We start from the raw sequence: 17,967 nt of genomic DNA, 5'->3' as shown, positions 1-17,967 counted from the left end.
AGTCGCTGGTGCCTAGTACAAAGTCCAACACCACCCCCTTTGCCCTCGTGTACTACAACGATCATGGTGGAGAACCCTGTGCTCTGTGCGATAGGAATTTCGGCAAAGTCGCTGGTGCCTAGTACAAAGTCCAACACCACCCCCTTTGCCCTCGTGTACTACAACGATCATGGTGGAGAACCCTGTGCTCTGTGCGATAGGAATTTCGGCAAAGTCGCTGGTGCCTAGTACAAAGTCCAACACCACCCCCTTTGCCCTCGTGTACTACAACGATCATGGTGGAGAACCCTGTGCTCTGTGCGATAGGAATTTCGGCAAAGTCGCTGGTGCCTAGTACAAAGTCCAACACCACCCCCTTTGCCCTCGTGTACTACAACGATCATGGTGGAGAACCCTGTGCTCTGTGCGATAGGAATTTCGGCAAAGTCGCTGGTGCCCAATACAAAGTCCAACACCACCCCCTTTGCCCTCATGTACTACATCGATCATGGTGGAGAACCCTGTGCTCTGTGCAATAGGAATTTCGGCAAAGTCGCTGGTGCCCAATACAAAGTCCAACACCACCCCCTTTGCCCTCATGTACTACATCGATCATGGTAGAGAACCCTGTGCTCTGTGCGATAGGAATTTCGGCAAAGTCGCTGGTGCCCAATACAAAGTCCAACACCACCCCCTTTGCCCGCATGTACTACATTGATCATGGTGGAGAACCCTGTGCTCTGTGCGATAGGAATTTCGGCAAAGTCGCTGGTGCCCAATACAAAGTCCAACACCACCCCCTTTGCCCTCATGTACTACATCGATCATGGTGGAGAACCCTGTGCTCTGTGCGATAGGAATTTCGGCAAAGTCGCTGGTGCCCAATACAAAGTCCAACACCACCCCCTTTGCCCTCATGTACTACATCGATCATGGTGGAGAACCCTGTGCTCTGTGCGATAGGAATTTCGGCAAAGTCGCTGGTGCCCAATACAAAGTCGAACACCACCCCCTTTGCCCGCATGTACTACATTGATCATGGTGGAGAACCCTGTGCTCTGTGCGATAGGAATTTCGGCAAAGTCGCTGGTGCCCAATACAAAGTCCAACACCACCCCCTTTGCCCGCATGTACTACATTGATCATGGTGGAGAACCCTGTGCTCTGTGCGATAGGAATTTTGGCAAAGTGATCACCACTCGAGCTCTTCCTTACAAGTATGTTTCCCGCACAATATACTAGAGTTCAAAGCGCACCGTCGGCCCATAAGCGGCATTTCCTCTGTACCTTTTACTTCTCTGGGAGTTCCCTAGTCTGTGATGGAGGGATCATGGGGAGTCTCTTCATGAGAGAGGATCACCTAAAATCAACGTTTGACAGTTCAAGCAGGAAAAGACAGGCTAGGTGGATTATTTTTGTGGTTCGCACTTTAAATCAGGAATTTCACTGCTTTTTATATATCCTTATGTAAAAACAAAAAACTTATTTAAAAGCATTGGGAACTGTAATTTTATAATGTAATAGAAAAATACAATTTGAGAGAAAAGTAGGCATTGGTAATTATATCAATGAAAGATCCCCAGAGTTCAAAGTTACAAAATAATGATTAACTAATTAATGTCACACTATATGTATTTATTCCTTCATTAGTTACAAGGTAATTTGAGGGAGTAAATAGAAAGAGTTTTTAAAGACAGTGAGAAACCCATCAGCTCTTACACAGGTTTAAAACTCTGTCAATACCAATAATCAACTATTTTATATCACGGTGACTGTCCGAACCACTTCAACTGCAATCTATAACGACCTAACACCGCCCAAACACCCAGCATCTGTTAAAAACAGACATTTATTTTTGTACCTGGGCCAATACAGGTTAAAAAAAAAAATCTATGAATGGTTTACAATAGGGTTTTCTTATTATAATTCTTGTTTTAATCATGTTTTTAAAAGGTGAAATACAAAATTAATAACCTACAAAATTAGTTTTTACCCATTATTACTTATATCTGTGGTTGGAATGGCTATTGACTTATTATCGTTATGAGATAGGGACGTTACCATTTTTTTTTCAACCCAAATATGAGTGAATGATGAGTGTAAAATGTTGTGAGATGATCTGCTTAGCTTTGTTACTGACTAAGATCAGCTGTTTCATCAGTCAGGATCATTTATTTAAAGCCTGATGATCAGGGACAGCTGGGTCCAGTTTCGAACCATCAAAAAGCTACTAAATTTTCTCAGGATCAAACCGGCGACCATTTGATTAACAACCACTTTAACCACTCAGCTACCCAGACCTATAAGTGTAATCAAAATTATAAATTTATCAAAATGTTTTTATTTTTCAATTTTAAAAAATTTAAGGAAGATTCTCTGTTAGACAAATTAACAGCAAAGTCTCAGATTCACAACCCTCTGGAAATTAAATGAACAGATGTAGACAGAAGGCCCCGCATCTGTCACAATCTGATTATACGACACCCTCGCACAGTGGTCGAGTGCAACAGCCATGAAATTAGCTGTTTATCCTTCAACACCTCATCAGGGGGTGGCTCCTATAAACCCATGAGCTCAAAACCTTTAGGAAAAATGTCTGAGAGAAATAATATTTTACAATTAATTTTCTACAATAATAGTATTGCAGGTAAAATATGAAAAGGCTACTTTGTGATATTTACGAGTAATGTGTAGACAAGGGTGTACCTATCTAATTAAATGTGACTGATTCTGACTCTCTAGAACAGCATTGAAATGATGTAGAAAACATAAAAGTATAACTATAAATGTTGCTGTATGAAAATGGATGAAACAACTATATAGGAAACACCCACTAGTCCATCCCCTTTTGTTCCTTTCCGTATAGATTTATCAAAATGTTTTTATTTTTCAATTTTAAAAAAATTAAGAAAGATTTTCTGTTAGACAAATTAACAGCAAAATCTCAGATTCACATCCCTCTGGGAATTAAATGAACAGATGTAGACAGAAGGCCCCGCATCCGTCACAATCTGATTATACGACACCCTCGCACAGTGGTCGAGTGCAACAGCCATGAAATTAGCTGTTTATCCTTCAACACCTCATCAGGGGGAGGCTCCTATAAACCCATGAGCTCAAAACCTTTAGAAAAAATGTCTGAGGGAAATAATATTTTACAATTAATTTTCTACAATAATAGTAGGCTATTGCAGGTAAAATATGAAAAGGCTACTTTGTGATATTTATGAATAATACGCAGACAAGGGTGTATCTAATTATGTGACTGATTCTGACTCTCTAGAACAGCATTGAAATTATGTAGAGAACATAAAATGGATGAAACAACTATTAGGGAACACCCACTAGTCCATCCCCTATTCTTCCGTTTTGTTCCTTTCCGTATCCGTCTGGCTCCAACAACTTCCGCCCTTTTTAAGGCAAGAACCCATTGGTACACCTGACTCTGCCGGAATGAAGAGTTCTTCGGACAAGGAGTTGTTTGTGGCAGCTGTGTCATGTGATGAAGAGGAGGAACGAAGACTCAGACTAAGGACTATACCTATTCAAAAGAAGAAAAAGTAGGCTACGACGAATTTCATAATTTGTTTGAAGATTTATAAAAATACCATATAAGGTTTTAACTTATTTTTACTTTTCGCATACGTCTCAAGTTAAGTTTCTAGAGTTGGTTGATTTAATGAAATTTCCAGTGAGATAGGGCCTACAGCAACTTTCATGAAGTTATTAATCTCGAGTAGCGTTTTGCCCAGATTCAGAAGAAAGTAAATGAACAACTCTAAAATCATAAATAGGTATAATGTAGGCCTAACTATTTTGATTATTTTTGGATGATATGTAGTATTAAAATACTGGTTAATGTGCTTCCTCAAACACATCACAGTGACTAATCCAGTCAGGTGAACGCAGAATGGAGAAATAACAGATCCGACGTCCATTGTTTAAATCCAGAAAGCATTGCCCGACAATGCATCAGAATAATGTTGACATAGAGAAGGAATGGAACAAAACGAAAAGGATCTGTGCAGACAAATGGGTTACGGTCCATTCAAAGCCTAGCAAAGCAATTTTGACAGAAGGCAGCGGAGACTGAATGGGATGGAACGGAAGGATATGGACTAGTGGGTTTCCCCTGCTTAAAACTGGCAGGCGATAAGTTTTCTACGCTTATACACAATTTAGCTTTGCTGCTGTTTTGATTTTTTTGCTATTTAATTACTTTAACTGGGGAGTGTTCTCCAATGCAGAGAGAGTTATGTTTACTTGAAACCTAATAGTTTAGGCCTACTGACTACCTACCCTCCCAATTCTACTTGAGAATTTTGCTATAGAGAAGTGATGTAATGAAAATTATATGGTCCTACAACAAATAATAGTTCTTGGGCCAAAAGCATTTAGAAAAAAAGAAGAAACATTAAATTTGTTTAACCCTCTACCAGACAAACAACAAGTGGCTCATCCACTGGAAAAGAGTCACTAGTCGTTAGAGCATTGATCAATCTTTTATATTGATTAATTCTAACTGAAAACATCACCAAGAGGGATTGACGCAAAACATTTTACAGGAGATTCTAGGGTCGAATTTGGTTTTGTTATAATAGGTATTTGTTTAGTTACTAACATTTCAAAAATGTTCAACTCACGTTCAACAAATTTTTTAAGTAGTTAGGAAAGAAACTGTAGAATAAAACACTGTTTTTTTAGTGCGGTGTAATGGAATACTAACACTGAACCAACGATTTTAACTCATATAACTTATATGACCATATCTGTATAGGTGTAGGCAAGCGTGAAATTAGCCTACCTCAAGTCTTAAACGTTTTGTAGGTACATATTTCATCATATTTATTTGGAACTATAAGAACGTCTAGAAACTAACGCAGAACCAATAATTGGCACACATTTCTGTTCATAAGCAGGCTAATGTGAAATTAACCCGCTCCAAGTATCGATGATTACCTACTGTATTGATTTCATCATGTGTTTAAGTTACTTGGAATTTGGAATAGGCTAAATAAAAGTTTTGATGGAACTAACGAATTACACTATCGGTAATTGTTTAAACCACAGGTTTTTTTTATACTTGTGGGCTAGCAAGAAATTAGATTACCCAAATAAGTTATTTGTTTTTCTTTTAAATAAATAATAGATCTTGAAACTTTAGAAGATGTCATCCGGGGAACTAGCCTATTAAGAATTAACACGGAATGAACTAATAAATAGAATGAAAACCTATTCGAGTACCTAGTCTGTTTTAGTATGCCTACGCTTACTTCGCATCTAGGCTACCTACTATCAGCTGAGAAAATGTTATTTTTAGTGTTTTGGCAATTCCTAATTCTAGCAAACAATCAGGCTCAAAGAGTCAATTAGTTTTTTCATAATTTAGGTTAGCCTTTATCGCAGTTTTTTTAGATAACTTGCCTACTATTAACTTAAAGTGTTATTTTATAAAAATTTGCGATTGTCAACAAAATTTTTTTTTACACGTACTTAATTGATATTTTCTTTTCTATAAGAACCATTTTTCAAAAATGTTGTAGGCTACACCATTGTCGTTGCAGATCCCAACGAATTGAAACTGGACATATGTTCAAACTATTCAAAAACATAACATTGTTAATAAATAAATTATCAGCCATAGACTACTTTTCCAAATTTCTCAGTTCCATACAATCTTTTCTTACAGTAGGTAACTACAAAGGCTAATCTATTTAGAACAACCAATACCAAAATGAAATCCGTTTTTTTAGGTAAAAACATAGGCTACCTTAGACTTTAAGTGTCCGCAACTGAAATCAAAGTAAAGAGTGGTTTCGATGGTGGTTTAAAGAGTCTAATAGCATAGGCAATAAGAATTAAAGATAGACCGACAGCTGTAATGCGGGATCTGGCATCCACCATTTGCAGCGTGTGTAGTTACAGCGTACACGCTAGGTACGTAACTACACGGCTATCCCAGTAGTAAACGGTAAGTTAGGTACCTACCAGTAGTTTAGTTAGGCAAATAACTAACTTAACTTAGGCCTAAAAGTTAACTTACGATACTGAAGTCCTAAAAAATAAATGTCCAATATGAATGCTAACTGAAATCTGATGAATAATGAGCTTTTGTAAGTGTAATGATTCAACAAGCCACGTCCAAAAAAGCTTGATTAGGGTGACTATTAAAATTATCAAACATGTGGACGGACAACAACTTTTCTAAAAATAATAAGTTAAGTTAAGGGTAAGTTAATTAGCCTATAATATTTGACACACAGCCTGGTCAGAAAATTACGTTAGGATCCACTGTTTTGACATAAGTCTTAACTTAAGTTAGAATTGAATAAAGAATGAGGTTTGGTTCATTTACAGTTATTTTTATCCCAGTTAAATTTATACCACCTCCAGTTAACTTTTTTACGATTAAGTTACCCTAAGTTAACTTAGGTCTAACTTTTAACTTAAAAACTCAATTGGAATCTGTGGACACAACTTGAATTCTCGTAATTTATAATTTGATCATTTCAGTCTAAAATTTATACTAACGTGCGGTGGCAAAAAAGTAGGGGAAAAACCTAGCACAATACAATTAGCCCTAAGATAATTCACATGAATTATTTTATAACTTAGGCCTATGTATGGCCCTTGTGAGTTAGGTCCTACCATAGACTAAGCAACACAAGGGGGTATGTTTTATCTAGATGGTCCTACTTAGTTTAAAACGAGGGTTAACCTATCAGTAAGTACCTATCAGAATAATATGTAACATTAATACTACTCAAACTGTTTAATTCTGTTTTAGGCTCATGTATAAGTTTTACCCATGGTTTTAACTCATGGAATTTGGCTCTGGTCTGAGTACCCTAACAGGGAAAACTAACATTTGAGAATCATAGGGGGTTGACGACTCGTGTAGTTTAATGAAATGCATACTTCAGTTTTTTAGGCCAAGACATGAAATCTAAGTTCCCAAAACCAGCATTTGTTTTGAAAATATAAAAACATTAAAATTAGGCTAGGCCTGTGCCTCCTCCCACCATAGCAGAAGAGCCCAGACTTTCTGCTTACTGTCGTCTGCTCGCGGCAGAGAATCGGGGGTAGCTTCCACAAAGGTCAAACTCTTATGGGGACGAAACCGTTTTATAAATTACAAATCTAATTGAAAAATGTATTACTCACTTTCCTAATTCCTCCTTGAGATCGTAATTATCACTAAATCTCGTACAGGCTGCAGGAGCAGCCATACCGATAACTACAAAATTTACTTCACTACTGGAAAATCCATCTACTACTTTACCGACTACCAGGGTCAGTTCAAATCAATATAGTTGAACAAGTATTAACTTAATAAATTCAAGGATACGATTTACCAACTAAATATGTATGGTTCGTAAATATGTGGTTATATTTTTATTTGCCGTGTATCATTATTTGCCGTCAAGTTTTAATTTTAAAATCACTCTGTTTTTTAGTGGCTAGTTTGACCACCAATGTCTTATTGTCAGTGTTACAACAACACTAAATTAAAATATTAAACTGTTTTTATTTTAATGAAACTACCGTCTAAATATATATGAAAAAGTACTTCTTCGACAAGAAAAATGTTATCGTTGTTTCTCGTCTTCTTTCTTTCTTGGTTTAATTGGCTATGAATAGCCAAAACATGGTACATTTTTATGTTCTGTCGTTATAGTCATAGAGTTCTCAGAGATCCTCCATCAAAAAAGAGGATGACTCCCGGAAGTTACCTTCGAGAGAGGGGGTCACCTCAATTTATAATTACTTTAATGCATGTTGAGGGCTTTAAAAAAAGTGTTTCTGATAATTCTTTAAAACATAGCCTATATTGTAAGTTTTTGAAATTTTAAACTAGAGTTTTCGATTTACTGGCCAATTCTTTACTACCACTAAAATATATACTTTTTTATAATTTTCATTCCGGCATGCTTATGTTAACAATGCTATAGTAAAAATTTTGCAACTTTAGGCTTTTAACTCCAAAACTTTTGTCTGGATTACTGGATCCCCCATTGGATTAGAATTTAGAAAATATGTTATACTAGGAGTCTTTAAACAACACATTTTTCAATTTAGTGGTACAATCTATCGACTCCAAACTCTGGTGATGTTTTACTACAGAGTGTGAAATACAGTTTCTTCAGCAACACAAAAACTATTGAATATGAGTCATGTTTAAAGAACAAAACTGACAGTTTCGGAGGAAGATGCAACTGCTTGAATGTTGGAGTTGTGTTGATTTTATTAGAACAAGTAAACTTTTTGCAACTCCTTTTTTTGACTTGACTGAAAATACAAATTTTCTTTTCGGCATTAGTAGGGTCTAGAAACATAAAGAATGACAAACAAGAAGTAAGAAATTTCTGGGTGTTGAGCAGAGACAGCAGACAGCTGGGTTAATTTTGCCAACAATCTCAAGTTTTAAACACAAAATTTGATCCAAAAAGGAAACTAAACTTCTAAATATAAGAATCCATTACAGTGACACAATATTTTAAATTAATTTAGTTTCCAATTTTATTCTCATCATGGGCGGTTGATTATTAGAGCCAATTATTCATACTAGGCCTATACTATGCGTTCAGGAATAATTTTATTTCTTTATTTTTCCAGTCTGAATCCCGGACATAGGTTTTGCCGAAAATCCCCCCGGACGTTTTTTATGTACCCAAAAAGAGGACGCGTCCGGGAAAATGAAGACGTTTTGGGATCCCCCCCCTCAAGAGTCATGGTGAAAGCAAGAGTCATCGTATAGACTGGTTTTATTTTGTGTTTAGTTATACTCTAGAATACCTCTGTATCATATTCATCTTCATTAAGCCAAGTGCACATTTCTGCGTATGTTAAGATTGAAATTAGTCATAGTCGAATTGACTTTGAGGAGAAGCAATATAACTTACACCCTTCACTCCCTAATAAAATTCTTCATTATATTGACAGACAACACATTTAATATACGATAAAAAATAGCAAAATATTTTGTGTTTTAATTATAAGACAGGCCTGACCAACAAAATATTATAAAAAAAAACAAGATAAACTAACTGTACAAGTAGTGGAAGGAACACAAGAAAAAAATAAATAAATAAAAATACATTAAACAATTAAATAGTAGGCTACCTGAAGATAGTACATAAAACTATAAAACATTACCTATCTACACAAACCGTACGTAACTATAATTTATTCATACTTTGTGGTTGGCTGACCAGGATTTACTGTTAATTATTATAGACAGTGTTAGGCAAAAGTCTGGACACCCCCAGTTAACTTTTTAACTCATTGTAGGAGGGGGGAAAACCAAATTCGGCACATGTTTACAAGTTTACAACATAAAAAACTGCACGTTTTCATCAGTCACAACTTTTTCCCGGGATCCAAATGCAAACCCCTATCGAGTGACCCCTCATTTTAAAGGGTTTATCAATATAAAACTACCTACCAAGAGTTCAAACTCGTCTTAATTTTGCCCAGCCTACTGCAACGCGTTAAAAAGTTGACTGGGGGATGTCCAGACTAATCTTGCTTACCCATCTCAAATTTTCAAATGGCTGCCATTTTGGTTAAGGGTGTGATATCAACTTCTGGTTTTCGCCTTCTGATTTTTCTTGATCACTCAATATGGGTTTTCTTTGAAAATTGGAGGCTACCCCCACATTTGGGACCGGGAAAAGTTGCAGTTTTTAATGTTGTGAACATGTGCCGAGTTTGGTTTTCCTACTGCAATGCGTTAAAAAATTAACTGATGGGGGTGTCCAGAATTTTGCCTAGCCCTGTAAGCGACTTACCGCCATGAAGCAATCCATTACTTAGTGTACAGAGCTGTATTTATTGAAATGGTCTTCAACTGATTGAAATGTAATATAGCCTGTATTTTATGTGGGATGTAGGTTTTTTTTACGAAAGTGAAATGCCTGGGAGTATTTCACAAAATCCAAAATCGGAAGATCCAAAGTTTATATCGCCAATCTGAAGATCCAAAATTGGAAGATCCAATAGTTTTATGTGGTTATATACCCGATCGGAAGATCCAAAGATCGGTAGATCCAAAGGTCAGTAAATCCAAAGGTAGATAAAAAAAGTACAGTCATAACCAGAAGTACAATTTTACATTGTGAAGTAAGCTCATGAAATAGAAAAAAATACGGGTTTCACTTTGGGTCTTCCGATTGTAGTTGGGTCGGAAGATCCAAAAGATGATTTATATTGCGTCTCTCATATTGAAGGAGTTTAGATACACGCCGTCATCAGCCTCGTGCCTTCTTGTTATTATGTTTTCTTATGTGACGTTTTTAATTAATTATTACTTTCTCCCCCTATTACTTACTTGTATGTGAATGCCATCCCAGTTAATTAATAACCTAACCAGCTGGTGGTGGTATGCCAGTTGCCACCCCGTGCTCGCCATGGGGAAGTATTGGGCAAAGTACAGGAAGAGAACAATACTGCTCTTTAGATCTGCTGTAATAAATAGTTAAACATCTATTATTTACTTGTGAAACAATACTCTTATTTTGTATTAAATTATTTGCCACCCCGTGCTCCATGGGGAAGTATTGGGCAAAGTACACGAAGAGAACAATGCTGTTCTTTAGATCTGCTGTAAGAAATAGTTAAACATCTATTATTTACTTGTGAAACAATACTCTTATTTTGTATTAAATTATTTCCTTTATTCAGATAAGGCGAAATTATCTGGGCAATCAAGTGCATGCGTACAGTACATTTAAGTGATGGCTCTGGATGCGTATTTAAAAATACTGGAATCCCAAAAAGGAATTGGTCAAAAGTAAACTAGCATCAACAATTAGTGAGTTTAAATTCAGGGGCACCCGCTGTTCTGTTAAACCTCTCTGCAGCAGTCTATCGTTGAAACCCAACTTATAATCCCATAAGTAGCTTTTGCAGCATTCCAAACATGCATGTGCACCCACATCATGAGTTTTGAGTTGCGAAATCGATCTTTAATGCACCCAGCATGTCAGCCCACCTGGCTGAGTTGAACACATTCGTTCAACGTCGTTCACTTCCAGTGTAGCCTACATGACTAGCCTTCGTGATCTGTGGTACACCTGCTGGGCAGCCTTAAAATTACGGATCACAGCTTCATTCATTGATTAACTTGCTCGAAAGCTGTTCCTAAGATCAGACAGTCCATGCCTGATGCTGCCTGTTTTTTATTCTTGGCTTTACATTCATTAAAAAGCTTCCCTGGCAAGCTTAGCATGCAAAGAGTTCTGTATGTAGAAGGGCTTTTAAGATCTCCTTTGCCCTTGAATAAGGCATAGTAAGACGTTGAACTTTCCACCTCCACCGCAGAAGAAAAAAGCCTTTTAACCAACAGCGCGGTCTCCCCGACCAACTACATTAACTATAAGTACATCAGTTGGAATTCCATCGGAACCTGAACAAGTCGTCTCTGTCTGCAGAATGTAAAGAAAAGCAGTGTCAGTCTTCACCATTACGATGTTTTGATGTAGACATGATTGCGTATTTTAACTTATAATAAGCTCAGTCAGATCAAACTAAAAAAAAAAAAAATAATTTTATAATTAATTTTCAATATAGGTAAGAATTTTCTTTTTTGTTTCATACCAAATAAGAACTGTCATCAATGTTGCAAGTCCCACTGTTTCAGAGTGACTGAGTTAATGAATGGCATCTTGTGTAGAGCAGAACTATGCCCACCACAACCACCTCCTACCACCGCAATCTTAGTAACTAGCAGATGAAAACCGTCCGTCAACCGTGTGTCACGCTGTGTCTCATGTTTTTCAAGTTGCTTGAAGAAGTGTTGAGCATATTTGAATGATTTTTCCTTTAATAACATTAAGTTTTTTTGTTTTTGAAAAATTCGATGCTATAATTTTTTTTCTCTGTATTCTGTATGCCAATTATTGTTAAAACATATTTCACAGGGTATCTATGCAGCCATCGTGTTATCCGAGGATTTCGGTAAACGAGGTAGTCCCTGGTCCCATCAACCTCGGTTGATCGGGAATCTACTGCAGCTGAATTAGATACAATTGACTTGAGTGGTCTAAAATGTAGTCTTCATAGCCAGGAAACAGCACAGCTAACTTAAGATCAAATTTATTTTTTTTACCAGTTCTCAGGTGTAATTAACCTACCTATACCTAGTTGGCAGGGGCAGCCGGAATGGGTTATAGGTCTACTTGTGAGTTTAACACTTTTATGTATCATTTTTCAAAACAGAAGAGATATCGTACACCATGATTATATGATGGAAACATTTTTGAAACACACACATTAAGACAAGATTAAGCCATCAGTTAATGAAAAATAAAGAGCTGCTATATTACTCACACTGTTCAGTACTTATTCCACTAATTCTACAACTAAAATAGGAGAAAACTATTAAAACCAACATTCATGTATTCATTTAATAATCAATATGTTTATATAATTATGAATACTGAGAACAAGCTATAGAGCTAACAGCCAGGCATGGTTACAAAGACTTGTAAAACAATCATACAAGAGAAATCACAGCTATACAAAAACTTGACACACATTTGAAAACAACTTTTAACCCAAATAAAAAAAGGTTACAATAAAAATAATCAACTGTTTATATAATTTACACTACTGTATTAATTTCTTTTGTTGGTCCCCTAGTGCACTAGTTTAATTAATTAAAACTAAAAGCAATCATAGGAATGTCCGAATTCTATATCCAAATGCTAATTTGGGTTGGAAGCACTGTTATACTTTAAAACTTGCTATAGTATTCGAGAAAATACTGAAAATATTCATTTAACTTTAATTCATACACATGAAACTGTTGGGGTTGTTATAATCCTAAATTAACTAAATGGTAATTTCATTGAAAGATTCAAATTAGTTTAAAATCTGCTTCACCCAAGCAATTATATCGTAGGATATGAATATAAAGTATTTATAAAAAAAAAAAAACATTGCATTGGTCCAGGCTCTTGCAAACTAATATAGATTAATATTTCTTTTAAAATGTGAAAACACATTTTAGAATATCTATCAAACTTATTCCAACAACAATAAATGCGAACTTTATGTCTTTCATACTTAGAACTAGAATAAAATAGTGATGATAGCAATTATCTGTCTAAGAGCTCTAAAAAAATATTGAACTGAGAGGTCATTTTTTAAATTGAAATTTTTTTATAATTTACCTTCATGTAATAAGATGGTACTGTATTAGTGATGGTGAAAACATTTCCCCAGTCTAAAAACTTAATAATCAACCTAGAATTAAAGACATTTTAGAGTTAGTGACTTAAATGGAAAGTTTAGGTTTCATAATTTAAAATTTACCAACCAATGAGTGGTAACTTAATTGTATGAAATTCATCTAGCCAGACCGGTTTGTAGTTTTGATTGGTACAGAATCAACCTCTTCATCTTGGCAGTGAAATTTTTTATATCAAACACTTATTCAAAGTATATTTTTTGTTTACTTTCCTCTGTACAACTTCAGTTTTAAGCTCGGGGTTTACAGATATAAAATAATAAAAACAATAATATAAATATTCCTACAACATCCTTTGCAGACATTTGTTATTTTTGTTACTATGAGTTTCAGATTTTTATAAATTGTTCTATTTTCTTTGATTGAAATAATTATTAAGTTATACAAATTTAAAAAAGAAAAACAGTATTTACAAGCAGGTTCTTTTCTTTCATCAAATTAATATCTCATCAGTTAAACAACTGAACAGTTAATATAAATGGTAGTTTGTCCGTGTTTACAATAAATACAAGCTTTTAACTAAATATACGATTTAAAATAACAACTCAACATGTGATAAACTTATGAACATTTCAACATGAAACAAAATGAGACAAACTACTAAAACTTTAATTATAATAATATATATTTTAATACTTAAGATTATTTTATTTAAAACTTAACACCCCAATTTCAGGTACTAATTTGATGGTTCGTATTTTTTCATTTAACTTTGATCGACTGTTGTGATGCTTTGCTTCTCAGTCTTAACTAAAATTTTTGAGCAACAAACTTTATAAGCTGTACGATTTAGCTCATTTAGAGAATCTTCAATTTATAATCAATTAAAGTTGTGTTTGTCGACCAAACTCGATTAGAAGGGTTATCCAATGTAGTGCAATGGTGAGAGAACTCATTCAGTAGTAACAGACTTGGCCAAGTTGCGAGGACAGTCTACGTTGCAGCCTCTTAACACAGCGATGTGGTAAGACAACAGTTGCATGGGAATTACGGTCAGGATGCCCTGAAACACCAACATACAATACAACATTGGATGCAACACAACATTATTTAGTGTATTGATAGTAGCCTAGTGTTGATATTCTGTGGGACAAATGGCGTAATCATTTCTAGAAGCTGGTAAATTAAGTAAACAGCAGGACTTCGGAGTCGGCAGGAGTCAATAATATTGCATTGTTATTGAATGTTGACCCTCAGATACCAGGCTAAACAGTGGTTGTCCAAGCACCATCAGTCAAAAAATGCGTTCACATTGCAACATATTGTTCATGCACCGTAAGCTTGATTACCGAGCAGAACATTTGATGTGATTCTTAAATATATTTTCCGTGAGAATTGTTTTTAGGATTTTTAAATTTTTTGTTTTAGAGGTTGAAAAAAATCACAGTTTAAGTCAATATATTTATGTAGTTTGACAAAATAATAAAAATTAAAAAGTAGATAGCAAATCAACTTTTTTCTTAATAAACTATGCCGTAATATGCTTCAACCATTAACATTGTTGTTATGAGCAGAAAATCCAAGATGGCCAGCGGTCCCGCAGACTCTCAAAAAGAAAAAGTTTGGAAAAATGTGGATTGAATAAAGCTGAAAGACTAAAAGTCTCCTCATAATATTTTTTGGGAAAATTACAGACCAAACTTTATTCAATATACACTTCAAATATACAACATTTCATAAAATACAATTTAGTTAGACATTTATTCATACCTGAAGACAGTCGACAGTGTGTGGGACTTCAATGTACTTGTAGGCAAAAGATTTTGTTTCCTCATCTCCTTTCTCGCCAATAATAATAGGCCGGCCCTCCCTTGCTGTGACTTGCTGTAGAGCATTCATGGATTTCTGAAACATTCACAGGAAAATGTAGTGCTTTGATGACATTTCAGTTCTGTATGTTAATTTATAATTATATCAATAATAACAAACCGATTTTTGGGAGTAACAATAGGTGATTCTGGATGTAAAAAATCTGTATAGTTAATACAATAAAGGTTTTATCTGACACATTTTTCATTACTGCCACTGCATTGAAATGATTGCCATACAGTAGACTCTCAGTAATCCGGCAGATATGGGACCGTGATACTGCCAGGTTAGTGAAAATGACGGATTACTGGAATCTTATCAATAAAAACACTGCAACAAGTGCTTTTTTTATCACTTAAAACACGTCTCCGAAGATCGCGGGAACGGAAACCGCTATTGCCGCGATCCAGGATGACGACAATGACGTTTCCGTGACCACGGGAGGCAATGATAACGTCTACACGGCTGCGGGTGATGATCAGAATTTTGCCTCTAGTGCGGAAGACAACAATAATGTCTACACGACCTCGGGACATGTTCATGATTTTGCAGTCGTGTCCGTGACTGCGGGAGTGGATGATGATGCCTACTCGGCCGTGGGAGATAACCAGAATTTAGCCGCGATCGTGCAAGACCTCACCCGTCAGAAGACGCCGGATTACTGGAGTGCCGGAGTGCCGGATTAGAGAGGGTACTATACCTGGAAACAGTATCAAAATAGCTCATTGTCGCTCTCCAAATGTATGATCGCACTTAGCCGTTCTCGAGCGGCAATGACGTACAAAAAGATAATTTCAGCCGTCTTACTTAACCAATGTTTAATATTGCGGTGTCATTTCAAAGCTTATGATCAAGTGGAGGGACAAATAGTAACTAAAAATGTTATTTCCTTCAGGGCTTTGCCCCCATATCGTTTAATTTATTTCTTGGGTTCACTTTGAAAGATTCAGCAATGCTGACAAACTTTCTTTATAACGGTTTAAATGTAACTTCAAATTTGAACAGCTGATGCTTCAGTCAAATGTTTGTCCACAGACAGATTTTAAACAAGATACAAAAGAGTTTATGAAATTGGATTTTTAAATAGGCTACTTTTTGATAATTATAACTTGGTCAAGGTAGGTAAATCACTCTTCATAGTGCAGATCTAAAAGCAACAATGAATTAATAGTAAATTGGTAGTTTAAGTTTTATTCACTTAATCACTTTTTTAAACAAACATAATCTTTGAAAGGTAAACAAGTAATGCACTATTAGTTATGATTAGGAAATTAGTTTTAAACCCTATAAAATGTGCAAATTTCACACAGGTTCCTTCATATGAACTTAATGTATCTATTTTTTTGCAAGTCAAAGGTTATGGGTACTAAACTGGAGGTTAGTGGTCAATAATAAGTGTGAACAATGTAGTGTCAATCATTCGGAAAGCCTAATCTTGATGTGCTTTACTCTGCAGGTCATTTAGAGCTGCATTTTGAAATCTTCTGATAAAACAGTGTCAGTTCCTGAGAAAGTTTTGGCAGGATACACTTGTGACGGAATGCCATGCCCTTCGGGCTGAAAAGACGGGCTGGAGCATATAGTTTCATCAAATAATTTAAAACTTTTTCCTTGAGGGAAATGTTTGCTGTGAGGGTTTAAATCAAGGTCAAAATTCTTTATTGACAAAAAAGTTAGGAACATAATCTAGGTACATTAGTTAAAGCACTCACCACATATACAGGGTCTCGGGTGACGATCATGATGACTGGCATTGCTTTGTCCACTAGAGCGAGAGGTCCGTGCTTCAGCTCTCCAGCCATTATACCCTCACTGTGCATGTACGTCAACTCCTTCACTTTCTACAAATAAGAACAGGATCTGAATAGAGAAGTTCATATTATCAGAACATTAGGAAATTTTTCAATTTCATAAAAATATTTTGAGAATATTTTTGCATGGAATCTGTAGGCTATTCTATAATATGATTGTGATTTCAAGAAATCGCCAGAGATCATCACAGGTTTTGCGTCAAAAGTGGTATGGTAGGCCTACTTTAACATTGTGTGATTGTGGATTAAACAGTTTTGAAAATTTACAGTAGATTTAATATTGTATTTCTGTAAAAATAAACATGGATTCATGAGTTGATATATTGCTTATTCAAGATCGCGCCAATCGTCCTACACTCATCTCCATTCATACTTGGCTTAAAATACCTACTTTGTATGGTCGCCATTTCATTGAAAAGTATAAGTTATAAAGTAAAGTATCATTAGGCAATAGTAAGTATCACTTTATTGCAATATAAAGCTAAGATGACATCTCAGCTCATGACATCATGGCTTTATCTTATTGAATTTTCATAAAACTTTCCATATTCTTATTTCTCCTTGTCCTCTTATAAATTTCACAACAAAGAATGCCTCAACAATTTTGGGCCATGGAAATATGCCTTAAGGTTTGTTTTAATATAAACATACCATATAATATCTATGTTATTACAAGATTTATTCCAGGAAAGTATAACAAGCACCTTAGACTCGTTTGTTAGAAACTAATTTTAAATATCTCTATTTGCGTTGTCAAGGCTCACCTACATTATTTCTGCTCTCAGTTTTAACTGATAACTTCTAATGAATGCTAAACGATCTGCTTCAATTGGAGTTAACATGTTGCAACAAAGTTTTTCCAACATTGAGAATTGAAGAAAACTGTTACCTTATTGATAACCTGTGTTAAGTAATTTAAGTTGGGTAATTTTTTTTCTTTGATTTGAGACACCTCTCTAACCAAACGAATTTTCTCCGTAGAGAATCCTGAAAAGTGGGGTGATATCAACCATTTCACATGCTCCATTTTTTACCCACAAACTCGGGGTTACCAACTGGACAGCCATAATCTGCTTTGAATAGGCTAAAGCAGCAACACCATTGAAAGTTGGTTAG

The 17,967-nt window shown here is 35.6% G+C and overlaps 2 protein-coding genes across 17 annotated transcripts in view; both read right to left on the bottom strand.

Annotated features, from left to right (window-relative positions):
* LOC128988713 (calcium/calmodulin-dependent protein kinase type II alpha chain) overlaps window positions 1-7,276 on the bottom strand; it is a 194,549-nt gene extending 187,273 nt beyond the window's left edge. For all 12 annotated transcript variants that reach the window (XM_054410287.1, XM_054410314.1, XM_054410348.1 and 9 more), the window contains exon 1: window positions 7,144-7,276. In XM_054410287.1, coding sequence (XP_054266262.1) covers window positions 7,144-7,208 — 65 coding nt within the window. In that variant the 5' untranslated portion in view covers window positions 7,209-7,276. The remainder of the gene's footprint in view (window positions 1-7,143) is intronic.
* Window positions 7,277-12,372: 5,096 nt separating this feature from the next.
* LOC128988691 (glutamine--fructose-6-phosphate aminotransferase [isomerizing] 2-like) overlaps window positions 12,373-17,967 on the bottom strand; it is a 32,143-nt gene continuing 26,548 nt past the window's right edge. For all 5 annotated transcript variants that reach the window (XM_054410239.1, XM_054410248.1, XM_054410257.1 and 2 more), the window contains 3 exons: window positions 16,753-16,881; window positions 14,942-15,076; window positions 12,373-14,234 (listed from right to left, as the gene is read on the bottom strand). In XM_054410239.1, coding sequence (XP_054266214.1) covers window positions 14,124-14,234; window positions 14,942-15,076; window positions 16,753-16,881 — 375 coding nt within the window. In that variant the 3' untranslated portion in view covers window positions 12,373-14,123. The remainder of the gene's footprint in view (window positions 14,235-14,941; window positions 15,077-16,752; window positions 16,882-17,967) is intronic.

Source organism: Macrosteles quadrilineatus, unplaced genomic scaffold (genome assembly GCF_028750875.1).
Source record: "Macrosteles quadrilineatus isolate MER2022 unplaced genomic scaffold, UCM_ALF_1.0 Scaffold_1__1_contigs__length_201487025, whole genome shotgun sequence".
Classification (NCBI taxonomy): domain Eukaryota; kingdom Metazoa; phylum Arthropoda; class Insecta; order Hemiptera; family Cicadellidae; genus Macrosteles; species Macrosteles quadrilineatus.
Note: the sequence above shows the minus strand (reverse complement) of the source record. Positions and strands in the feature narration are given on the sequence as shown.